Here is a 24,246-nt window from a genome sequence, read left to right on the forward strand (position 1 = left end):
CTTGATTTGGAAAGGAAAATTGAGACTTCGTCAATTAGCAGGAATAGACCCAGCAGAAATTGTCGTACCTTTAACTAAGGAGGACATTGAAAAATTATGGATAGAAAATGAAGCTTGGCAAAAAGCTTGTAGTAATTTTTTGGGAGAAATTAACAGCAAATATCCCAAAAGCAATAGAATTGATCTTATAAAGAGAGCTGATTGGATCTTGCCTCAAATTGTGAGGAAAAAACCCATATCTGGAGTTCGTACATTTTATACAGATGCCAACAAACAAGGAAAGGCAGGTTACAAATCAGAAAATTTAAGTAAAGTGGTTCAAAGTCCTTATAATTCAGTTCAAAAATCAGAATTGTATGCTATTCTGTTGGTATTAATGGATTTTTCAGAACCTCTCAATATAGTAACTGACTCTCAGTATGCTGAAAGAGTAGTATTACATATTGAGACTGCAGAATTTATCCACGATGCTTCAGAATTAACTTCATTATTTATTCAATTACAAGATACAATCAGAAAACGGAGTCATCCTTTATATATAACTCACATCCGATCCCATACTGGTCTGCCAGGCCCTCTAGCACAAGGCAATGATGAGATTGATAAATTATTGATAGGAAATGTGCTGGAGGCCTCAGAATTTCATAAAAAACATCATGTAAATAGTAAAGGTTTAAAAAAGGATTTTTCCATAACCTGGCAACAAGCCAAAGAAATAGTAAAGAAATGTCCTACTTGTTCCTTCTACAATCAAACACCATTACCAGCAGGATGTAACCCAAAGGGTACTCAGAGGAATGAAATCTGGCAGATGGACGTGTTTCACTTTGCAGAATTTGGAAAACTGAAATATGTACACCACACTATCGATACTTATTCAGGATTTCAATGGGCAACTGCTTTGAGTTCTGAAAAAGCTGATTCTGTAATCACTCATTTGCTAGAAGTTATGGCCATTATGGGTATACCTGCACAAATCAAAACTGATAATGCTCCATCATATGTCTCTGTTAAAATGAAACAGTTTTTTGCTTATTATAATATAAACCATGTTACAGGTATACCACATAATCCTACAGGTCAAGCAGTTATAGAAAGATCAAACAGAACTCTAAAGGATATGCTAAATAAACAAAAAGGAGTAACAAAAACCCCCAGAAATAGACTACATAATGCTCTATTAACTTTGAATTTTCTCAATGCCAATGAGAAAGGAACAACAGCTGCAGAGAGACATTGGATAATAGAAAAAACTACAGAATTAAATCAACCTATATACTTTAAGGATGTGCTGACCTCAGAATGGAAACCAGGGTATGTGTTACGTTGGGGACGAGGTTTTGCTTTTATTTCTACAGGAGAAGATAAGCTGTGGGTACCATCAAAATTGATAAAGGTTCGATTTGAACAAGAGAGACCTCTTAATTAGAGGAGGTGATAGTTCATCAACTATCGTAAACATCCAATTTAAACTAACTTACACCAGTAACACATGCCTTTTCATTTAATCAGATAACTTGTCAAAAAGGAACATCCCCAAAAAACCTTGGGGAAAGGTTTTTGTTTTTGTCTTTTAGGAGAATGAAGGTTAACGAATTTGAAGAACACTGGACAAATGAGACAACTGAAGAAAAGGAACAAATCATCTATCCTAAGAAACAGAGTGAAATGGCGTATGGGTATGTTATCTAAAAAAATTTTATGTCTTCCTAAATGTTTGTTTCTACTTTTCTTTAAAGATTTAACACTATTTAACTTCTAATAGTCCCAGTTCAATTAAAATTTAAAGCTGACTTTGGAGTTGGAGAATGGCTCTCTCCTTCTTTAAACTCAAGCATGTTGTTAAAAGGAAAATGCAAACTCCCTGTATCATGCCAGAGGAAAAGAGCCATCTTCTGCTATGGGACAGGAGAAAAGCCAAATTAATTAAGGGACTATTCTATTACAAATCTCAACTCTTTGATTCTATTCTGATTCTTTAAACTTTTCTTAAAGTATGAATTTTATATCAAAATTTACAAGATCGATATATATAGATATATATACATTTTAAACTTTGTTAAGATATAAATGGTCATATAGAGTACTAACTAATTCTAAAAAGTCGCATATATAGTCTTTGTGTTCGAGTCTCTTATCAGTTTTTTGCAGGAAATCACGGTTAGGCCTAACATCAACTGAAGTCTCCAGGAAGAAGATGGGGCCCCACAACAACAACAATTCCACGTGGACAATAATAACATCACTAAGCTGACAAACATCATCTACAGATCAGCTTTGAACTACAAAGTGCTCAGAGCAATTTTGAGAAGAGCTAGCTGAGATGATCCAGTCTCAAAGACTACTTGAATAAGGATTTGAGATAAACCCTGAATTTTGGCATTATACACAGACTGGATAACGAAGGATATATTTTCCTTTCCTAGAATTTGACAATTAACCTAAAATTTTTCTTTCAGGATAAAGATACCTTCGCCCATACCCAGCAGGAAGCAATTTCAAGAATACGACGCCCACATTCCCAAAGAGGTGGTGTGGGGCGGTTGGTTTTTTTGATCTTTTAATGGGTTTTGGGTCTGGGATAATTTTCATTGATTAGGGGGGTTGGTTACAAGTTGTTGTCAAGGGTTAGGAAAAAGGCTAAGCAAAGGAGATTAGATTTAAGGTTCTTATTAAAAAAAAAAAAGAAAGAAAGAAAAGAAAAATGTAAATACTTTACATTGGATTGGATTGTTTTATATTGTATACAAATTATATATATTGAAATTGATATTGTTAGAAAATGTTATATATATTTTTCTAATTGTACCGTTCATCTAACAATGTAATGCAATTTTCTGATCCTTGAATGTTATTACCAACTATTAGGATATAAAGAAATGAAAGTTAGTAGTTAGATATTATAATAGAACTTGTAGTTATATTAGGTATGTTTTCAAGATTGAGTAGATATATTTTAGATAGACAGGTTATCTTCAAACCCTTCAGAGATCTACAGAATATGGCATTTAAAATGTTTTAATAACTTAGAAAATTTTTCTTTTTTGTTATGACTATGAGACATGTTGGCTCCTGGCAGTACCAATCTACTTCAGAGAAAATATGGGCATTGAAGAAACTGCATATGGAGTTAACTTTCATTGTGGCAAAAGTTAGCCACTGGACAACAAAGTATCCTCGAATCAACAGGACAAAATGGACAAACAGGACATAAAACAAAGGATTACTGATTCTTGCCAAAACAAGTGTGGTTATGGCTTTATCAAAAGGCATCTTCAGAGGCCAGGACAATATGGCACCATCCCTGAAGTGGCCTTCGCAATTCGAAAAAGGTACAGTGCCCTTTTCTTCGAAGGCAGCTGAACAGGCAGTGGGCCGATGGCCTCTGATGTGCAATGGAACAGCAGCTGAAACAGTTATTCTTGAAGAGTAACTAAGCTCACGCCTCTCAATAGTAGACTGGCATTTGATGGAGGGATATGGAGAAGAATGGGATGCTGAGATGAAGCCATATATACACAGCCAGGAAGAATGGACAGCTGAGTTGGAAAACCATCAGCAATTTCCAGAATTTGAAATCCTGAATCATGACATGACACTGGTGGAATTCAGGTGTTTCTGGTACATGGACTACTCTCACTCAATGTGAGGTTGAACTGTTGACCTTGTGTACATCCTGCTTCATAAATGAGTCTGTCGGATATGCTGGGCCTATAGGCTGAAGATGATGCCCCAGCACTTCGGAGAAACCTCAGGTGACTGTCCAGACAGCTGTCTGTTTCTGTCAACTCACAAATTTTTTGGAGGTTGCTTATGTGCACTTCCTGTTTTTATTTTTGTTAGCTAATATTATTTCCTTCTTGGGTCTCTGAGGGAGTTGAAGATTAGTTAGTTATAGTTGAAGGTTAGTTAGTTATAGTTGAAGATTAATTAGGATACATTTTGGACTTACAAAAATAGGATAGATAATGAAATTATTTTCTCTGAATTTGTCAAATACAAATGGACTAGACATTGTTTAGGTATTTATTACTTGTATATATTGTATATAGTTATTGTCCTTTTGTATATAGTTTTTCTTATATTAGTTATAAGCTTTTTCTTTTTTTTCCTTTTTATTAAAATAGAAAAGGGGAAATATGGTGATATTTTATTTGTATTAAAATGTTATTTGTATGTTAATAAATAAAGTTGCCCGGGGGTCAGAGCTATTAGCAAGCCATAGGAAAGCAGGGCAGTGGTAGCGTACGCTTGTAATTCCAGCACTTAGTAGGCAGAGCTGGGTAAGTCTCTGTGTGTTCAGGGATACAACCATTATTGGATACACATGCCTTTAATCTTAATACCAATCATGGAAAACCTGGAGGCCTATACAGACAGGCTGTGAGGAGGCGGTCATGTGGTTGGGTTTACAACCAATGAGAAGGCAGGACAGGAACTCTATATAAAGACTTTAACACAGGGGTAGCTCTGGTTCGGAGAGGTAGGACCACTGCAGGAGGAAGGGTAAGGTTTTGGCTCTTGGCTCTGACCTCTTGGCTTTCTTCTTTGCATTGGTTCTGTGTTTATTGTTTGATGGGAAGGTTGGTTACATCTACAGATTTGCATAATCAAAAAGGTGATTCCTGAAGATGAACTACAAGTCCTGTCGGTACTATCATTGGTATACACATTCCTTTACACTTCCTGTGCCCCTGTTGTCTGGGGTTGACAGTCCAAGCCTCAATACTTAAGACAGTTCCTGCCTTAATACTCCAGGGCAGATTCAACATGGATAGGCTCACATGCAACCAGCTATGAGACTAAAGAGAAATGATCTTTATAGCCACTCAAGAAGAGAGGTGACATGGAGTGCTCTAAACCATTTGCAATTGGCTTAGAGTCCAGCTGAAGCAGGACAGGTTTCCAGACAGCCATGTCAAGAAGCTATTAATGCCGAGAAAAATCTTCACAGAGAAATAACTTTTTACAACCTTCTGTCTGCAAGGCTGTTCTCCCTTGAGGTCTCGAATGCTAATGCTCTGTGACTTGGGATCGAGGTGGGGCGGCTGAGACCAGGAAGCCAGAAGTTCATTTTTCTCAACGCAGTTTCCACCCAGCCTGTGCTAAGCTGGGCTCTGACATCAGTTCGCTCTTCCCTGCAGGTTCAGAGTGCAGTCCGAGAAATCTTTCCTGCATATATTTGCTGCCACCACCTCCTCTAGGATGATTGAAGACCTGAGGTTCCAGGCCAAAGACCACTTTGGATAATTGCATCCTATCTCTCTGTGACTCTTCATATGTGGCTGTCCTTGTCTATCCCAGTCTGGCTGTTTTATTAATCAGTCAAGTGCCCCTCTGATACCATCCTATGGGCAAAGGTACCAGAAAAAAAAAAAAAAAGAGGAGAAAAGAAAACTAAGCTGCCAATAATTCCCCAGGCTCATCACTGGCTCATCAGCCTGCTTTACATTTTATGTCCAGATTAGGTTCTAGTATTTCTAGTTTCCTCCTTGAGGTTGGTCTTTCTGTTTAGTGCCTTCTCTAACCTTTTGCATATAAGCAAATGTTCCTCAGTTTGGAGCGTTTCTCTCATTAAACCTTGGCTCACATTCTCTTCTGATCTTGCTGCGTGTGACTACTCTGAGTCCGACTTGGTCTTGTGAAGTTGATATAGTAACTATGTGCCCATGGACAAGTTCTCCACTAGAGTTACCCTGACCTGAAGGCTTGACCTGAACACTCCTAACACCAGTGCCCTGGAAAGCTCTAGGATACCTAAGTCAACAGCACTGCCAACCTTCAGCTGTCGATTCTTTCCTTAGCTCCGTGCCTGCGCAGGTCAGCGCCTGTGCCATGCAGTGTCTTCCAGGGTAATTTCGCAGGAAGTACCCTGAGAGTCACCAAAGCCATAGTTCTTCATTTAAGTGGCTATGAAGACCTGATTAGTTTTTCCTCTTACTAAGACTCAGTTTCTTCATCAATTGCATTAGAGACATGAACAAGAAAAACGTCTGATGGTTTTTGCATGACTGAAGTTTTCAATAAACATTAGTCATCTTTCTCCTTTCTAATGCCCAGTTAGGAAAATCACAGCTCCAGATGCTTGGCCAAAAATAACTTGTATAACTGAAAATCTCAGATTTGGGGTCACTAGCTCTTACTTCCAAGTGAATATTTCCCTTAAATATATCTGCCAGTGTGAGGTCTAGGCCACCAATGCACAGAATTCTCCAGCTCTACAAGAAGATCTATAGACATATAGTGTCAGAGGAGCTAACCTGTAGTCAAGAAGGTATCTGATATGTGTCTGCACAGTTGGAGGTAGAGTTTGGCTGGGGCAGGGGGAGGCACAGTGATGGAGCAGCAGGTAGAGTTGGGGGTGCACTGTGACAGAGGAGCAAGTGGAATTTGGTAGAAGTAGGGAATGGTGATGGAGGAGCAGTTAATTTGGTGGAGGGGGGCACAGTGCTACAGGAGCTGCCTGAAGCTCTGAAGTGGGCAGACCAGGATATGAATCATGCTCTGGTTAGCTCTACTTGTCAACGGGGGATTGGGAAATGATGGGTAGAAATGCTTTGTATATACTTGTCAAGCTATGAAAACATTAATTTAACCTTCTGCTTCATTACATGACATATGACCCACCAGTTGATTTATGAAAGGGTGGATAGAGTGTGAAAGAGAAGGAGCACAGAAAAGATAACTTTTTGTTACCAAAGTTGAAAGAACTTTGCCTAAAACTAGATTGAGAAAGGCATAGGAGAGAAGTATGCTACACAGGTATGGAGCACCGGGACCTGGAGTATATCACTGAGCAAAGGAAAAGGCCAAAGAGAAGGTCATGCAACTGGAGAAAAGAAAGCCGTACTGTGGAACTCCTGCTTCACACCAGGCCCTCTGCATGTACTGTCATTCAATTCTTAAAGTTATTCTGAAAAATTAATGTCACTACTACAAGCACCACTTATAGAGGTGAAAACAGAGGCTTCAGGAAGTGAAATAAAAACATTTAAGGTCACACAGCAAGAAGGGCACAGGCCACACTTGAAGCTCTCTCCTCGACACCACCCACTGGTCTTGTTGGGTCTGGGGAGACAGCACACAAGGCAGAGAAGTTCTAGGGGAGCCAATGCCTTCTCTAGCTCTAGTAGCCTAGACAAGAGACAGTCATGTACATTTCTCAGACCTCAGTCCTCTCTGAATCGTTTCTTCCCTCTGGTTGGTCACCGTAAGTCAGCCCATGACATTTCTCAGAGTTAGACTTGTGCTGTGGGATGGCAGGGCTAACAGTCTGCATCTGTACTCAGGAGACCCTCCACATAGGGCTGCTGGTATGAGCACAGACCTCTGTTTGTCCAGGAGGCCAGTGTCTCTGTCTTCATTGCCCGCTCAGACTCCAACTTAGGGAATACAGATTCATTGACTCCAAAATTGTGCCTGAGAAGCGTGGCTGATCCAAGGCTTCCAGGACTTCCACCCTCATCACCTAGACACATTTGCCAGCAGAATAGGTCCTAAATAAAAAACTTCTGTTATTATGACCTTGGAAACGGGAGTGCAGGCCAGGAGCAAGGGAAGCATGCAGGCCAGCAGCAATCCCTTTGCTTGGTTGAGCTCACCCAGGGAGAAATATAAAGATCATTTCCTTCCCTTACGGTAGTGGTGGTTGATTTCATCACTATCTGTAGCTCAGGGGCAGTGGGATGCACTTTCTGTATTACTGTATACCAGAACTTCAGGAAGAACACAACATTCTGCTCCTGAGAGCCCTGCTAATACTGTTCTTACTTGTGATGTACAAAAAAAATGCAACCTGGGGGTTGACTGAGGGCTTGGCAGCAGAGAAAACACAGTAGACTGGGTATTCACTCAGATACCTCACTGGTCCAAGAGTCGTGGCACTAGCCTTCTTTACATAACTCTCATGATGTGGAACCTCTTCCCAAAGCTGCTATGGCCCCCACACCCTTCAACACTGAGTGCTAACGACACCCCTGAGGTATGAGGGTGTGGTCCAGAATATCTGCTCCTACCCATCTCTCTATCTCTCAGCCTGCAGCTCTGAAACCCAACACACCTGTTGGCACTCCCCTGTCTTCACTTCCATGTTTAACTGTCCTTTCTGTGTTTGTGTGAACATATGCCACATGTGTGCAAGTGCCAGAAGAGGGCGCTGGATCTCCTGGCACTGGAGTTAAAGGAGGTTGTGAGCTGCCAGATATGGGTATAGGGAATGCAGCTCTGGCCCTTTAGAACAGTGAGTGCTCTGAACACTGAGCCATCTCTCCAGCCCTCCACGTTTCATTTGTTCAGCCTGAGAGACACTAACTTCTTTTTTAAAGCCTTCCAAGTACAAAATTCTTAGCTGCCACTTGCCATTCAGGATGTCAGTCTTATTATTTTCTCCCTCAAGTGGTAGTACAAAGCCCTCTCCTCTGGGTTTGCCCTTCATCTTCCTGCTCCCAGTTCCAACTTTGCCCTGTGCCCTTGGCTGACAACCAGCCTGAAGGGAAATCTCTTCTCCTGGTTTGGTTGAGCATCTGTGATGCTCAGATGATCCAGGCAGGTAAACAGGACTGGCCTCTCATGCTCCATCCAGAAACACAAGCATCCTTTCGATCCTCACTGCAGTCTAACTAGCATTACACAGAAGGAAAAAATAACCCCTCTTTCCTTAGATTTGAACCCTGACATCTTCATGATACTTGGTTGAAATCCTCAATACACACATGAAAACTTCAAACTTCAATAAAAATCAAATTTAAAACTATGGTGGATGAATATAAATCCCTCAAAAACATAGTAAATAGCTAATTTATGTGATCCCTCTTAAACGGTTGGATAATCTCATAGAAATTATATTTTTTTTAAAAAAGATAATATATTTGTTAAGAAACCCTAAAGGGCACTTTGGAGAAAAGCCAGGCTATGGGTTTATATTCTTCCCATTTTCAAATAAAATGCAAAAGAAAAAAATAGCAATCATTTTAATGAGCCTTTAAATAAATTCTTGGCTACAGCATATAGCAGTAATTTATATAGGTTCACATACATGTATTTGCTGAGAGAGGGACTTTGTGACTAAAGAGTGAATTTCCAAGAATTACTCTGGGTTCTTTTTCCTTTAATTGATTAGTTGAATCAAAACATGCTCCAAGGCCTCTGCTTGGCTGGGTCACACTTGCAGAGGACGACAGGAGCTTAAAACCATCCCTCTTTACAGTGGTTGCCCTCCTTCTGACTTCTTAGCCCACAGTGAGGCCTAATTCTTTCTCTTTGGGGAATAAGGACGTAGTGTTTTCTGATTCTCTTTCTGAACACACCAAGAAGAAGAAGGGTTGGACTTCCACTCAGAGAGCAAATTCTCATTCTTGTATTTCTCCACTCTTTCCTTCATGTTTTCCCCAAACACTTCTCCTGATACACTGTTCTATCCCTCTAGTAACTGTGCAAATTTATGAGGCAAGAACATCAAGGTGGTTGTGAATGAACAGGAGGAGAACCATTTCTCTTCATCAGCACAGTGATCAATTTCACTCAGACAGTTGGCATGTTGGGTTTGAAGGGACAGGGAAGACATGGGGAAAGAGAAGGTGGCAGTGTGTCTGGTGAATGAGGCACAACTGGGGCTTTATAAACAGCTAGGCTTCTAGGAGTTACGTCCAGTCCAGGAAGGTCTGGAGGTAGCGCAAGAGCAGTATCAACTATGATCCCCATTAGAAGCATGGTCAGACAGTGGGCTCTCTGGAAGCCTGGTTTCTAGTCTGGAATTCTGATTCTGGTGACAGTCAGTTCATTCTTACAGGGCAGTCTAAGTGCCATCCTCTCTCCCAAAGAACATTTGGCCAGTATCAATTTTTCTCATGTGGCCTTTCTCGTCATCTTGAATAATGATATAAAACGAACACAGAGGTCAACGCAACTTTGGTACATCCTGCCACCTCAAGCCTTGAGCTCTACATCATTTACTAAAATTAGCCCTAAAAAGATTTCTTGTGAAACTCTATTAGGAAAATCTGATTTTTTTTTACAGTGTTTTAACCATCTCTGGCTACTTTGGGCACCTATTGTCCCATGATGACAATCATCTGGAACACTGTAGGAACCAAACACCACTACCTCACTAGTGTTCTCCTGACTGCTGCATGCACTGGAACTTGCATCTCTAAGTCTGTGTGTACGGCTGACATGTGTGCATCTTATTTACCCAGAAAAATTACACTTTTCTAAAATCATAACTCTTCCTCCTCAAATGCTTTGCCTAGAACTAGACACTTAACAGATTGCTTCACAAGGACAGACACCTTTGACACATCCATTGTTTTCTGTACTACTCTAACATAAGAGATATAAATATCTGTGAGCTAGAGGTGTGATAGCCTACTGCTTAGCATCCTCATTTCCCCAAGACAATCAAGAGACGTGGGTCAGGGGAAGTAGGAATGTGATAGCTCTAAATTCCATTTTCTGTTTCGTCTAGGGGTTTCTCCAGTTTATCTGGAGAACAGCAGTGGCCTATGTGGCCTGTTGGACATGCATACAATGCCTCTTCAGCAACTTGACTGAGAAAGCATGCTCATTGGAAAAATCTGACTGGTAATTCCCACTGCATTTCTGCAGTGCAGCCTGGGAAGTAATTATCCTTCTCACTGGTAAATCAATTAAGAATGGAGTATCTAACACACCCCTCCACCTCCCAGAAACTGCTAATCCTCCAATACTAATGAGCAGAAAGCCTCAGGTAACCTCAGGTTATTGCTGATATCATGACAACTGCAGTTTTCTTGAGCTCTATACCTGTGGCAATGCCAGCCAATCTCCAGGGTCAGAGAGAACAGAACCGAGTCACAGACACCTCTTACTGTTTTTTTTTACAAAAATAAGTGGGGACCTGCTTGAGCTTTAGTTTCTTCATCTGAACAATAAAGATAAAGATGTCAGACTCAAGTAAGAGTGGCCTTAAATATTATGGTACTGAGCTTAGCCTAGTGCATGGAAATTGTTAGAAGCACCATAAAATGAAATCATGGTTCTATTCTGATGTCAGACCCACTACAGACAGACAGACACACAGACACACACACACACACACACACACACACACACACACACACACACACACACACTTCAGTGGCTCAGCCACATCCTTAGCAGTTAGACCTATGTATCCTTTCCACTTCCAACATTATCCCTAAAGCTGCAGGTGGCGGCAGCTTTTGAGCCAGAGCAATTAGACTACAACATGCCTACAATTCCCTGTCCATTCAAAGATTCCTTCTCTAAGAGATTCACGCATGGAAATGGAGCATCTCTGGCTGGGAAATACACAGCCATCAGCCAGACTGTACAAAACACAGATCTGGTAAACAGACTTGACCCTGGCCCTTGCCATACTGCATTGGCCTGCAGACAAGATTCAAGTGACAATAATGAATTCTGAGGACCCAGGATGTTTTTTTCCTGTAAGGGGAAGAGGAAGCTGCTGGCTGTCACTCAGCAGCCTCCGCTATAACAGAGCCCCTACATCAGTGGGGCAAGCCTTCCTCACTCCTGTTTCCAGATACAATCCACTCTTTTTCATCTTCCAAGTGCCAGGCTCAGAGACATCCTCCAATACTAGACTACCAGAACACAGTCAAATTCAAACCCAGGTGATGAACTAATTATAGTCAGTGACCAAAGAGACAGAATTCACATCAAATGTAGGAGGAGTAGATCAAGTCATTAAAATATTACTGATGGCACCATATCATTGGCCTGGGATAATGAAAGACACTCTAGGCATCTCATCAATTTTCTCACTTAGAATTATGACATCTGCTATATGAAAAGATTAGCAGCCTATTCATGGCCTGTGAGAAAGACTACACTCTAAGCCTCAAATGACTTCCGTAAACCTTATTCCTCAGACGTTCCCATTAGGAAGTTTATTACCGATCCATCATTCATGGTAGTGAAGCCTTGAGACAACTGACTAGAGTCTGCTTTGCTATCTCACCTGTTTCTAAGGGCTGCAAGGATTTGAGAAGACTGGAGAGAAAGACTCCCCAGAGGATAGCACCATAGGTGCTCAGTCTTCGCTGCCTGAGAGTGTTACTGAGAAGGAAACTATACACACACACACAAACACTTCTGTCTTTACCCTAATGGCTTATGAACTATCAAGATTTGGAGAATTTCTTCTTCTCAAAGAAAAAAATTAAAAGCCAATGGTTATTTTTATGAGGAACTATATAAATAAAAGCACAATTTACAGTTTCGCCAGGGGCAACAGATCTCATCTGATGGATTCACAGCCTCTGAGGAAAGCACTGGCCATCTGTTAAATAAATAACTCATTAGGTGAAAAGTGAATGCTTCCACAAGATTAACTGAAAAACTTGCTGGAGCCTACTGCCAAAGAGCACGGAGAGCTGAAAATAATTTGGGAACTGAGAGAATCAAAAGAATCTTACTTACTGCAAGCTGGGAAGAGAATCCAGGTAATGACAGGTTTAAATTTCAAGGCATATTTTAAAAGAAACCTGAAAAGTTGAAAACTAAAGTTGCATGCCATGATCATAATAATGGTACAGAGTTCAAGACAAACACAGAAGCAAAAAAAAAAAAAAAAAAAAAAAAAGATGTATTTCTTTTTTTCTTTCCTTTTTTTTTTTTGTTTTTTGTTTTTTGTTTTTTGTTTGTCCTAGACAGGATTTCTCTGTGTAGCTTTGGTGCCTGTCCTGGATCTTGCTGTGTAGACCAGGCTGGCCTCAAACTCACAGAGATCCACTTGGCTCTGCCTCCCGAGTGCTGGGGTTTAAAGGCGTGCGCCACTACCGCCTGGCTATATATATATATATATTATTTCTTTATGTGGACTTGCCCTTTTGTCTCAGTGAATAAAGATGAGAAATTTCTATTAAAGTGAATATTCTGGGTAAGACAAGTCACCATGTGCAATATATTTGTGTCACTGACCATCAGGGGCTCCAAATATAATCAAAGTCAAATACTAACAGCAAAACAGAGCCCAATCTCATCTTTCCTTGGGTGAAAAAAGTCTCAAGAATCAGAAAAGATTCCTATAAACATTAAGTTCTCTGCTCATTTCAAAAACAAACAAACTCATGAAACTGCCCTTTTGTTTGTCTTTTCCTGACCAGAGTGAAAAAGAAAAAAAAATCACGTATCTATGCTTTAACTGTTTGCCTAGCAACATTTCCAAGTAGACAACTGACATGTTTTAGTAATGTTTCTTAGTCCATGAAATAGGACTAACCCCTGTTTTCTGACATAAAATGTGAGACAGTTCTCCAGACAGTCCACGACCTGGATGTCATCTCCAGGAAGGACAAATGGAAGTGGCATTTCTATGTTCCTGACCCTCAAACTTCAGATATATGTTCCTCCCAAACTGAAGCAGCTACCTGGACCTGCCCTTCACCCGCTTGCTTCTAAGAACTTGGAAGCCATGTTATGGAAGAGCAGAGAAAACTTGGTAAAGATAAAAAGTGACAAGTATGTGACAGTTTCCAACCGGGACAGAAGGGAAACAAAGCAGGTGTGGAGAGGTCTGACCTTTCGCATACCACTAACAAAAGTCCTTGTAAAGTGTATAAACCTCCTTCAAAGTTGTAGGGTGGAGAAGGCCAGAGATCTGTGGTGAAGGGAATCCTAGGCATCCTGACTCCTCCCTGCTACCGAGGGCCCCACCATGCTGGAGTCTTGAACTACCTTGATCGTATGCTTTTGTATTTTCTCAGTGATGAGGAAAGCAACTAGTGCATTTGTCTGCACAGGCCTCAGAGGGCTTCAGTTTTCCAATCGGTAAATCATTCTATATGAATGGTTCTTATCCAATATTCTGTTGACATCTTGAATCTCGTGTTCATGGAATTTGGGGTGTTCACAAACCCCTCACAATGTATGAACATTCTATGGCAAAGGCATGCTTCTAGAGCAAAAGTCTAGACCTTCAATCCCATTTGCAAAGGGGTTGCAGTTTAAAAAAAAACAGTAATAATCACTGGAAGAAGTGAAATCTATGGTCCCTTTCAGCTCTAACATTCAGTCATTCAAATGACAAAGCTGGAAAATGTGAACACGGCAATGCTTTGGGACAAACAGGCAGAAACTGCTCAGCTAAACCCAATAACAGCACTTAAGCAGCCCTTCCAATAATGGAGGCTGCAAGCAGAAACTACTAAGCTAAAACCAATAGCAGCCCCTCTGCAACCCTTCCAATAATAGAGGGTTTCGGACTTGGACATCCTCTGGAAGTCTGAGAACTCTTGCAGTTCCTGAGCTTTAGGATTTTGCATCACAACAGCTGAGGCAGGAGCCGGAAATTGAGTTTCCTCTTCTTCCAGAGACATCAGAGAAAATGTAATGAGAAGAAATGAGACTGTATTAGGGTATGTTAGGCAATGTAAACAATTATTTAAGCCACAACCAAGACTACTGTGTCAGAGACTGGAAAGTCTGAATGGGAAATGGAAGCTCGCTCCCAAGAGCTAAGACTGCCATGTCAGAATCAGAGAGCCTATGTCTACACATGTAGTGGAAGCTCACACCTGAGCCTACCTGGGGAAAAAGAGGGCTTTGCAAAACCACTAGAAAATGAAAACTGAATTTTTGAGAGAAAACTTATTAGAGTTTTAGAGCTATTGAAATGACCTTATGATTATTTTGGTTCAGATCCACCTAAGCTCTCAACGGTAGAGCTTTGCTACATGGGGATAGATCACATCTCTCTAAATCCAATACACTGTACATATAGTATTTGACTCCTAGAGCTATCTACCATTTCATGGAATTCATGTCTCAGCCTCCCATATGTCTCCATGGTGAAAGCTTGACCTCCTATGATTTCATTCTGACTGCCAGTCAAGAGGAAAACAGAGAATCAGGGAGCTGACAGAGCCAGGACTGCCCTCTACCTCTGAAGCACTTGGAGTTCAAGTAGAAGAATCCAGGAACCACTACTCCTTCCCTTGGTGGAAGGGATTCTGTGAGTAAACTGCTGTCCAGCAGATAGGTAGGTAGATGATAGACAGATAGATAGACAGACAGACAGACAGACAGATAGACTGACAGGCAAGAAGGAAGCTAGAAAAGGAATGAGCTCCAGAGTCTAGCTGGAACCAGTTCAAGCTAGAGTATTAAATAATCTCTTTGAGTTTTTATCTTTTCCTCTATAATGGGGCAGTAATGGATTTACCCCACAGGTTTACTACAAGCCAAAGAAAGACATGGAAAGGACTCAGTATCATACAGAGAGGAATCCTGTGCACAGCTACATAATCTCACAGGCGTTGCTGTTCCCATCATTTGTTATTACTACTACTACTACTACTACTACTACTACTACTACTATTACTATCAAGCCTCTTGTTAAAATCACAGCCTGCTTATGGGGTTCCCAGCACATAAGTAGGCCCTCCACAAGTGCTATGATAGCTGCTGTGTTTGCTCTCAGCTCGTGGCCAAAGCCACTCCGCTACCCAGAAGGAGAATGCAGGAACTCCTGACTGCTCCTCTTACCTTCCTTTTGTTGGTGGGGTTGACATAGAGGTAACTGAGGACCGTCTTCAAACCCACTTTGTCATTTAGTTTTTCATAGGTGGTGCCATAATCTGTTGACCTGCAGAAAGAGAGGGGGGCAAAACAAGAAGGGAGAGATTGTTTTATCAAATGAGGGATTGCATTGAAAGGGGAGCCAGGATCCCTCCACCCAAACCTGCATCTCTGTTCCCAAATCACGAGGGCTTGAAAGTGTTCTTCAGAGATAAAAAGCCCCATTAGTTTTAGAAGAGCAATTAGACTAATGCATCGTCTTCCTCCCGAGCTTGCTCTCCTTTGCTCCCAACCTTTCTCAGAGACCTACTTTCTTGCCTTTTGTGAAGCTGTATGGAGAAAGAAGCTGCTGGAGACAGCCTGCCTCCCACGCAGCTTACTCAGTGGCTCTGAATGTGGTACTGGGCAGGACGCAATTCTCACCATCCAACCCTCAGTTCTATGTGAGTATGAACTACAGAGGGAGAGAGATGCTAGGCTTTTCCACCAGAGGGGGATGATGGGATTTTCTGCACACGCAGCACTACAGCCAACTTCACACCCCCCTCCACTGAACCTGAAGCAAAGGAATTGTCAGAAGCCGGAATTGCTCAAGAGCATGCCGGGTCCACTGGTCAAAGGAGGCAATACCAGGAAGAGATTCTGATGTCTTACGTGGGTATATCACAGGTCAAAAACCAATGGCATTGAACTGGTGAAAGCGGTCCCTCATTCTGACTGTGATACTGTTTGCTACCTATTCCTCCCTTGAGCCATATTTCTAAGAAATTGACAAGATGCAGAAAAAAAAACCACAGAAAGGCTCAGAGGATAAAGGAGATCAATCCATTGGCTTATTTTCTATGCTAGCCTCCTTCCTCTTCCCCACTGGAGAAGGAAAAGAAAGTGCCAGACAATAGGATTCATGAGGGCAGACTCCCTGCCACACTCTAGTCACTGCTGAAACCCTATCCACATCTACTTTCCTTTACAGACAATCACTATCCCCAGGCTTCCCTCCTGTGTTTCAGCACCTCCTTGGTTAGTTTTGAGACAATTCTCTGGCTTAGGCTTTTGAGGGGCCTAGAGGCCAATGTATTCTCTCTGTCATCAGCTGATCTTGTGAGTATGAGACATTGTGCCTCTTAATCTCAGTTCTCAATCTCTCTCTTCAACTCCTCTTGACTTTGGCATCCTGATTGCAGAGTAATCACCTGTCCTTGAGTTCTCTTTAATCCTTTATTCATTCTCAAACTCTAATCTGGTTCTGCCATGGCACATAGCCTGAGAAGCCCAGGTGATGACTTTTAAGGGTTGTTGTCATAACACAGAGGTTCTCAACTTGAGGGTCATGACCCATTTGGGGGTCTAATGACCCTTTCACAGGGGTTACCTAAGACCATCAGAAAGTACAGATATTTACATTAGGTCTTTTAACAGTAGAAAAACTACAGTTATGAAGTAGCAATAAAATAATGTTATGGTTGGGAGTCACCACAGCATGAGGAACTGTATTAAAGGTTCCCAGCATTAGGAAGGTTGAGAACCACTATGGCATAAGGCTTCCCTATCCTTCTTCCCCAAACCATTCAAAATTCCTCTGCACTAGAATGCATTTCCCTATCCTACACATGCCAAGTCACACTCTGAATGTCTCTTTTCTAACTCTTTGAGGGTGTTATGGTTATTTCCTTTATGTTCTGACATCGAACCCACAAGGTAAGCTCCACAGGGTCAAAGAACTTCACAGAATGCCATGATAAGATGAAAAAGGAAACCATAAACTCTGGAGATATGGAAATCTTATTCTTTTTTAATAAATAAATTTATTTATTCATTTATTTAATATTCCAACCATAGTTTCCCCTCTCTCCCCTCTTCCCAGTACCTTTCCCTCATGCCCCCTCTGTTCCTATCTCCCAATCCACTACTTCTCTATTTCTGTTTAGGAAAGGACAGGTCTCCCATGAGTACCAACCAAACATGACATATCAAGTTTCAGTAAGACTAAGTACCTCCCCATGTATTAAGTCTGGACAAGGTGCCAGAGTATGAGGAGTAGGGTCCCAAAAGCCAGTAAAAGAGTTGGAAATCTGATTCTTTTCCACATCTGTAGCTCTCTAATTACATGCCCTGGACGAGTTATTTAACTTCCAGGAGCCTCAGATTTCTTACCTGAGAAATGGGGATAATTCAACTTCATGAAGTAATTGTGAGGATACAAAAATAATAGCACAGGGGAAGACCAATAGGATCCAGGGGAGAGAAATAATAAAAACAAATTACAATGAAGAGGTTTTTATTCATTTTTCCTTTCTACAACAGGTAAAAAACATGGTCTTACCCGTTATGTATACTTCACATGCTCACGAAAGAAATGAATACGATATTTCAAGTCTCTCCCTAGGCCACCATCTCCACATTTATATCAGTTACAATAACATTACTAAGTTCAGTCCCCCAAGAAGCTGGTTTCCTATGCTTGATCTCAAGTCTACCACAGGCACAGTGTGGGGAGTCACTCCCAGTCTTTCTCTTGCCTATATCTCACAACATCAGCTCTACACTCAAGTCCTTGTGATTCTGTCTCCCAAATAAATTATGTAGCAAGCATCTCATCCCTTTGCATGGCAATGTACGGCTCATACGTGCATTGGTAACAGTCTTCTCCTTGGAGGATACTCTCATTCTCTTCCCTGACACTAGCCTCCATCCTGTTAGTAGACTACACTCCACCCATGCAGAGCTGTCTACCTCACACTTCAGCAGTGGAGATGACCCATGGAGTGCACACAGATAAGCTTCATTTTCAAACTTAGTCCTTGAAAATTTGGTTTCCATCATCCTCATGGAGCCCATCGTTAGTCATTTGCTCCTCACTGCTTTCCTACTGGCTTGACTGCACTCTCCTAATCATGCCCCACATTTTACTGCCCTCCCTAAAGCAGCCACCACTTATTTCCTCTTAATAAGTTGGTCTCCAACTTTCAAACCTAGCTCTAATATTGTCCATCCAGTAAGTTTCCTACAGGGAAATTAATCTCAACCCCTTTGTGGTTTTTCTTTCACCTTTGTAAGTATCCCTTCCTACTTTTGTGCCTTCCCTGTTCTTTCATCTACTTTATTACAGGACTGCTTCTTTGACTTGACTCCCTTCAGGCAAGCAACACATCATGGAACCGCTCCGATGCCTCATATCATGCCTGGTAAGATGCAAGTGCTCAAAATGAATTGGCTTGTATTATTTGCTTTGTATTTATTTGTGAAAGTAAAGTGAGTGAACTTCTCCAAACCAACTCACAAATTTTTAACCAACTGCTAAAGTTTAACAGTAACTCACACACAGCCATCCTCCTAGAAATCATACCCTATGCTCTAGATGTTGGCATGGCTGTCACAGATTGCTGAGATCCAGCAGCGCTTGGTACCAGGAAAGGACCAGTAATTCACTCATATTAGAATCAAGGTTAAATACCGCATCAGCCTATCACCCTGAGCAACACTGCTCTCCAAGGCAGTGTAGCCGACAAATTACAACATCCAAAGGCTGTAAGATGCATGCTTTTATTAACTGAAATAAAACATTTTTAAATGACTTGATCTACACTCTTTCAGCATAAAATCATCACTGTGTAGGAAAAGAACACTGAATATGGAGGCTGGCAATCCAGGCTTTAGAACTGAATCTAAAATGCATACAATTGTATTACCTTAGATGAGACACTTCTCTAAGCCTGTGGAAGAAAAACAAAACAACAAACAAACAAACAAAAACACCTTCATTCGACAATTGTCAAAATGATGAGGCCAGTTTCACTGAGGGCCAGTGCAGTGAGCATGAGGCCCATTGCAATGGAGTTTTGCCGTAGGGAAGAGAGATTTGGCTAGATTCCAAAAGCAACAGGAAAATTGGGATTGATAGCCAAGAAGCAGAGTGAGGATCAGTGGATGGAAACTACAGAGAGGGTAAGGCAGTTCCTTGCTAAACAGACTTAATCAGATTCTTGCTGAATGCTGGCCAAGGGGATCAGCTATAACACGGGGACCACAGAGTCCACAGAGGCTGAGGGAATTCCTGTAAACTAACCATCTGGGTTTCTTGCTCAAGTTGGGCTCTTGAGAACATGCTCAATCAAGGTCAAGGCCTTATTAAAACACATCTCAAAGGAGCTGCACACAAATGGATGAAGAGGGAATATTCTCTTTTTTTTACATAAAGTAATACATGTTTATTCATATATATACATAAATATAAACCCTGTATACACATAATCATAATTATGTATAGGCATATTCTTTCTTTTTTTAATTTTATAATTTAATTTAATTTTACATATCAGCCACGGATTCCCCTGTCCTCCTCCTGCCCCCCCTCAAAGAGAGAATATTTTTTAAGCCCCATTCTATTATTAACATGAGACATTTAAATGTACTCAGATCATCATACAACCTCCTTTTGGACCTTAAATTTTATTATCACAACAACCTAGTTCTATGCTGTTTTCCAACCAGAGACTTTTGCCATCATATCTATAACAAGCATCTTGTAAGAGCTAAAATCTCAGGGCTCCCTGCATGACTGATGTCACAACAAACTCCCTTCCAGAATCCAAATAGCCCCCATCAAAGGCAGCATGCTCAGCACCATGCAGTCTCTTTCTACACACTGAAAACAGATTCACACTGACTTTGCTCTTTTCCAGAATTGGCTGCTGAGAAAAGGGACTTCCCAACAAAGGATGCTCTCTACAACTCAGCTTCCTCTAAGCCTCTGACAGTTTCTGTTCATTCAAGCGGACAGAAGGAAGTACCCCTCATGGAAAGTACCTCAAGGAGCCAGCAAGCATGTAGAACCAAAGGTGCCCTTGACACTGTCCTTTCCAGCATGGCTGTGGCATGTCGCCTTGACCATGGTGTTCTGTAGTCCCACATGGCCTGGGGAAAGTGCAGATGGCAGACAGGACTTGGCCTTGTTGCCAAGACAGCTGTGCCTGCAGAACTTGCTCTGACAAGAAAGCAAACCATCCTGTATCTTGGGGCTCCAGACATCTGCCAATGGGAGATGGGGTGTCACTTAGAAACAGTCTCATCTTACCCTTCTACAGTCAAATCCAGACACTAGCATCACAAAACTGAAGTTTTCCAAACACTAAAAACAGGTCATATGTGCATAGGATGGCTGTCTCTCCACAGCACGGTGCCAGTTTGCATGATGAATAGCTAATCTAGAAGGTGGCATGTGAGATGTGCACAGAGACAGGCCTTTTGCTTCTGTGCCTAAGCTCAGGTGAGTCCAGCTGTACCTCAGCACTATAGGGGGTTGTATTTGAGGTGTGTGTAATATATCCCATTGTCTCTCATTTGTTCTACACATTTTTATTAATTGCTTCTAACACACAGAAAAGAATAATGAGTCCATAATCGTATGGCGACTACTAAAATAATTATATTTATAAACAATATTTAACTTTGAGTGTTATTACATTTGTATGTGTGATGACCTGTGGCTATGTATGTGGGGGGCGTGTACATGTGAGAGTATATACACAGGTGTGTGTCCATGTGTAGAAGTCAGAAGTCCATGTTGAGCACCTTCCTCTATCACTCAAACACCAGATTTTTAAAGACATGGTCTCTCACTGAACCTGGAGCTCACTCCTTTTGTTAGGTTGAGTGGACAGTGAGCTCCAGAAACCCGCTTTCTCCATTTCCCCAATGCTGGGATTACAGACACACACACCAACACTAAACCATGGGTGAGGGTGGAAAAGCTTTAAGCTGAGGTCCTCGTGCTTGTGAACCTACGGAGCTATCGCTCCATCCCATGCCCTTGCATTTTAACAAACACAGTCAGAGTAGATATGCTCTGCTTCCTTTATCCAAGGTTAAGATATTGAGACACACGCAGCCATAATACATTCATTTTAATTGCTGTGTAGCACTTCTGCTCACAAATACATCAACATCTACTTAATCATTCATCTGTTTAGAAACATTTATTTCTCTTTTCTTTTTCTTTAAAAATCTGCTATTGCAGGATTGGGGACGTATCTAAATTGGTGCAACACTTGCCTAATATGCACAAATCCTTGGGTTTGATTCCCAGCACACATAAAACAGGTTTAGTGGCTTATGTTTGTAATCCAACACTGTAGATGTAGAGGCAGGAGGATCAAAAGTTCCTCCTCATTATCCTCAGTGTTTGAGGTCACCCTAGGATATATGAGACCCTGTCTAAAGAAAAACATACTGTATATCATACAAGACTGTAATTCCAATACTAAGGAGGCCAGGGAAGTAACATTTCAAGTTCAAGGCCAGCCAAAGCTACACAAAAAGACTCAATCTAAAAAAGCCAAAACATCAACAAGAAGTACATAAAGTCTGCTATTACAAGCAATGCTGTAATAAACATTGCTAGGCACATTAACTTATGCACTTGTGTTGCAGTGTGTCTGGGTAGACCTCTTCATGGGGAATCACCAGTTTATACTCTAAGCCACTTCTACCTTGCTAATTATTGCCAACATTTCCTCCAAGAAGGTTTTACCTCCAAAGAGACACTGCTCTTAGCTTCTCAATCTGCTCAAGGAATTGCACATCCTCTAACTGATTAAAAACTTCTGTCTCATCCCACGGGTGCTCAGAAGGCCTTGGCCTAGAAATGGTACATTCTGAAGACTCACCCCAGCCTGATCTACCATGTGCCCAGTTTTCTCACCAAGGCCTTGCCCACAGTAGCAACAACAGGAGTTGAAGGATGAACATGGTATGGTCTCTATCCACTCAAAAAATTCCCATTCCTCTTGTAAACATCTGGAGATGTTAGTGGCAATCAGCATATGAGCAGTTATTGTAAAAGAAAAACACATCTAGAGTAGCTCCCTCGGCTTTCCAATAGAGCTGGGCTTTAGGCCCTCAGCAGCTCCCAGTGCCAGATTTCTACACAAGATGAACAGACTTCCAAAGCCCTCAGTCAGTTCTCAGTGGACACCGTATAACTCTGCATTGGAGAAGTATGTTCTTGTTACCCCAGCCTCCACTTCCTTTTGCTTACACCTCAGCCCTTCCCCACCCCATCCCTCTCTTCCTCTAACCCTTGAGCTCCACAAAACTGAGAGATCATTCTATATACCTGGAGTGTTACCCCTCTTCCTCTCAATGATCCCCTTGGCATTTAAATCAACACATGACCACAGATGAGATAGTTCCTCTTTCTCTTAGCAATGTTTTCTTTCGTTTCTTCGCATATCTGTCATTTATCTCAAATTCTTTGTGTCATTTCTCCATAGATTTAGGTCAAGATCATGAACTTTTCCCTGTAAAAGGGCCAGGTAGCAAGTGTTTTAGATTCAGGAGCCTACCTCTGATACAATTACAATGGTCTCTGGCTTCCAATGGCTCAACTTTTAACTTTCTACTTTGTGATGGTGTAAAAGCTATAGACATCGCTTTGAATTTGTATCCTTTCCTGGGTTAGGGATGCAGGTAGAAACCATCTTCAGATGCTAGGCAGTAGCTGAAAGCTGCAACTTCCAGTTAGTGAGGGATCATTCCAGGATAGGACAAGGCAGTGTTTTCTTGATGTTAGGTTTTGGTGGCTTTTAACTTCTGATGGGTTTGTTGGCACATAATCCTAAGTGAAGTCAAGTGGTTTGCATGGAACCTTGACCTTGTCTCTGACCAGAAGCCCACTACAGCTTTCATTAGAATGAGGCTGTATCTACAAAAGCAGGAGGTATGTGGTTGGCTCCACATGTGGTTGTGTAGGTTCTCAGGACCTAAAATAGGTAGCTGCAATGCCAGCCAGTCTCTACCTTTATCCACACTACCAGACTCCCACTCTGATTTTATTTCCAAAATAACTTCCTAAGACTTCTGTCAGGGTGAATGTCCTTGGTTATCTTTTCACAGTTGGCTACTGCATCTGGTCAAATACCTGCCCTACATGATGTTCAGTATCTTGGTACACTGCCATCCCTTGCTCTTTTCCCTCTCTCTCATGATGGTTATCATTCAGATCTTCTCTTTTCTGAATCACAACTCCAGTCCTGATTACACACTAATAGGTTCCTATAGTTCAAGCCCACACCTCCCCTCTATATGTTTAGCAATAGGACTCAGGAGTTCTCTACTTATTCCTTGAATATTCTTATGTACTTTTGCTCTTCCTGGAAATCATTAAATGTTGCTTAAAAGGAAATAAAAAATATAGGAACTTTTTTTAAATCTTTATAAGTGCAGAATTTGGCTCTGCACAGGGCAAAGACAAGTGGACTCAATCATAACCACCTGCAGAGGCTCCACCTCTCTGGATCTCAGCTCAGAGGAAAGGGCTGTGCGGATCCCACAAAGAGGAGTGAAAAACATAGCCTAGTCTCTAATAAAGGACCCAAACAGGAGTGCATTTAATTACAGTCATCTGATATTTAACAGAGGTGCCAGAAAACACACACTGGAGAAAAGACAGCATCTTCAACAAATGGTGCTAGGAAAACTGGTTATCCACATGTAGAAGAATGATATTAGACCCATATGGGGTATCCTGCACAAAAATCAACTCCAGATGGATAGAAGACCCAGTGTGAAAGCTTAAATTCTGAAACTGCAGGATGAAACCATAGGCAGTATTCTACAAGACACAGGTGTGGGAAAGGCTTCTCTTTACAGGATTCCATTTGTCCAGGAGTTAAGGCCAAGAGGTGACAAATGTGGCCTCATAAAGCA

At 41.4% G+C, this 24,246-nt stretch overlaps 1 protein-coding gene across 1 annotated transcript in view; it reads right to left on the reverse strand.

Moving 5' to 3' along the window:
• The window catches only part of Sorcs3 (sortilin related VPS10 domain containing receptor 3), a 645,896-nt gene that overhangs the window by 339,948 nt on the left and 281,702 nt on the right, over window positions 1-24,246 (reverse strand). The window contains exon 3 of the mRNA XM_052760015.1: window positions 15,508-15,607. Within this exon, the coding sequence (XP_052615975.1) occupies window positions 15,508-15,607 (100 nt within the window). The remainder of the gene's footprint in view (window positions 1-15,507; window positions 15,608-24,246) is intronic.

This window comes from Peromyscus californicus, unplaced genomic scaffold (genome assembly GCF_007827085.1).
Source record: "Peromyscus californicus insignis strain IS unplaced genomic scaffold, ASM782708v3 Scaffold_4__1_contigs__length_199733344, whole genome shotgun sequence".
NCBI lineage: Eukaryota > Metazoa > Chordata > Mammalia > Rodentia > Cricetidae > Peromyscus > Peromyscus californicus.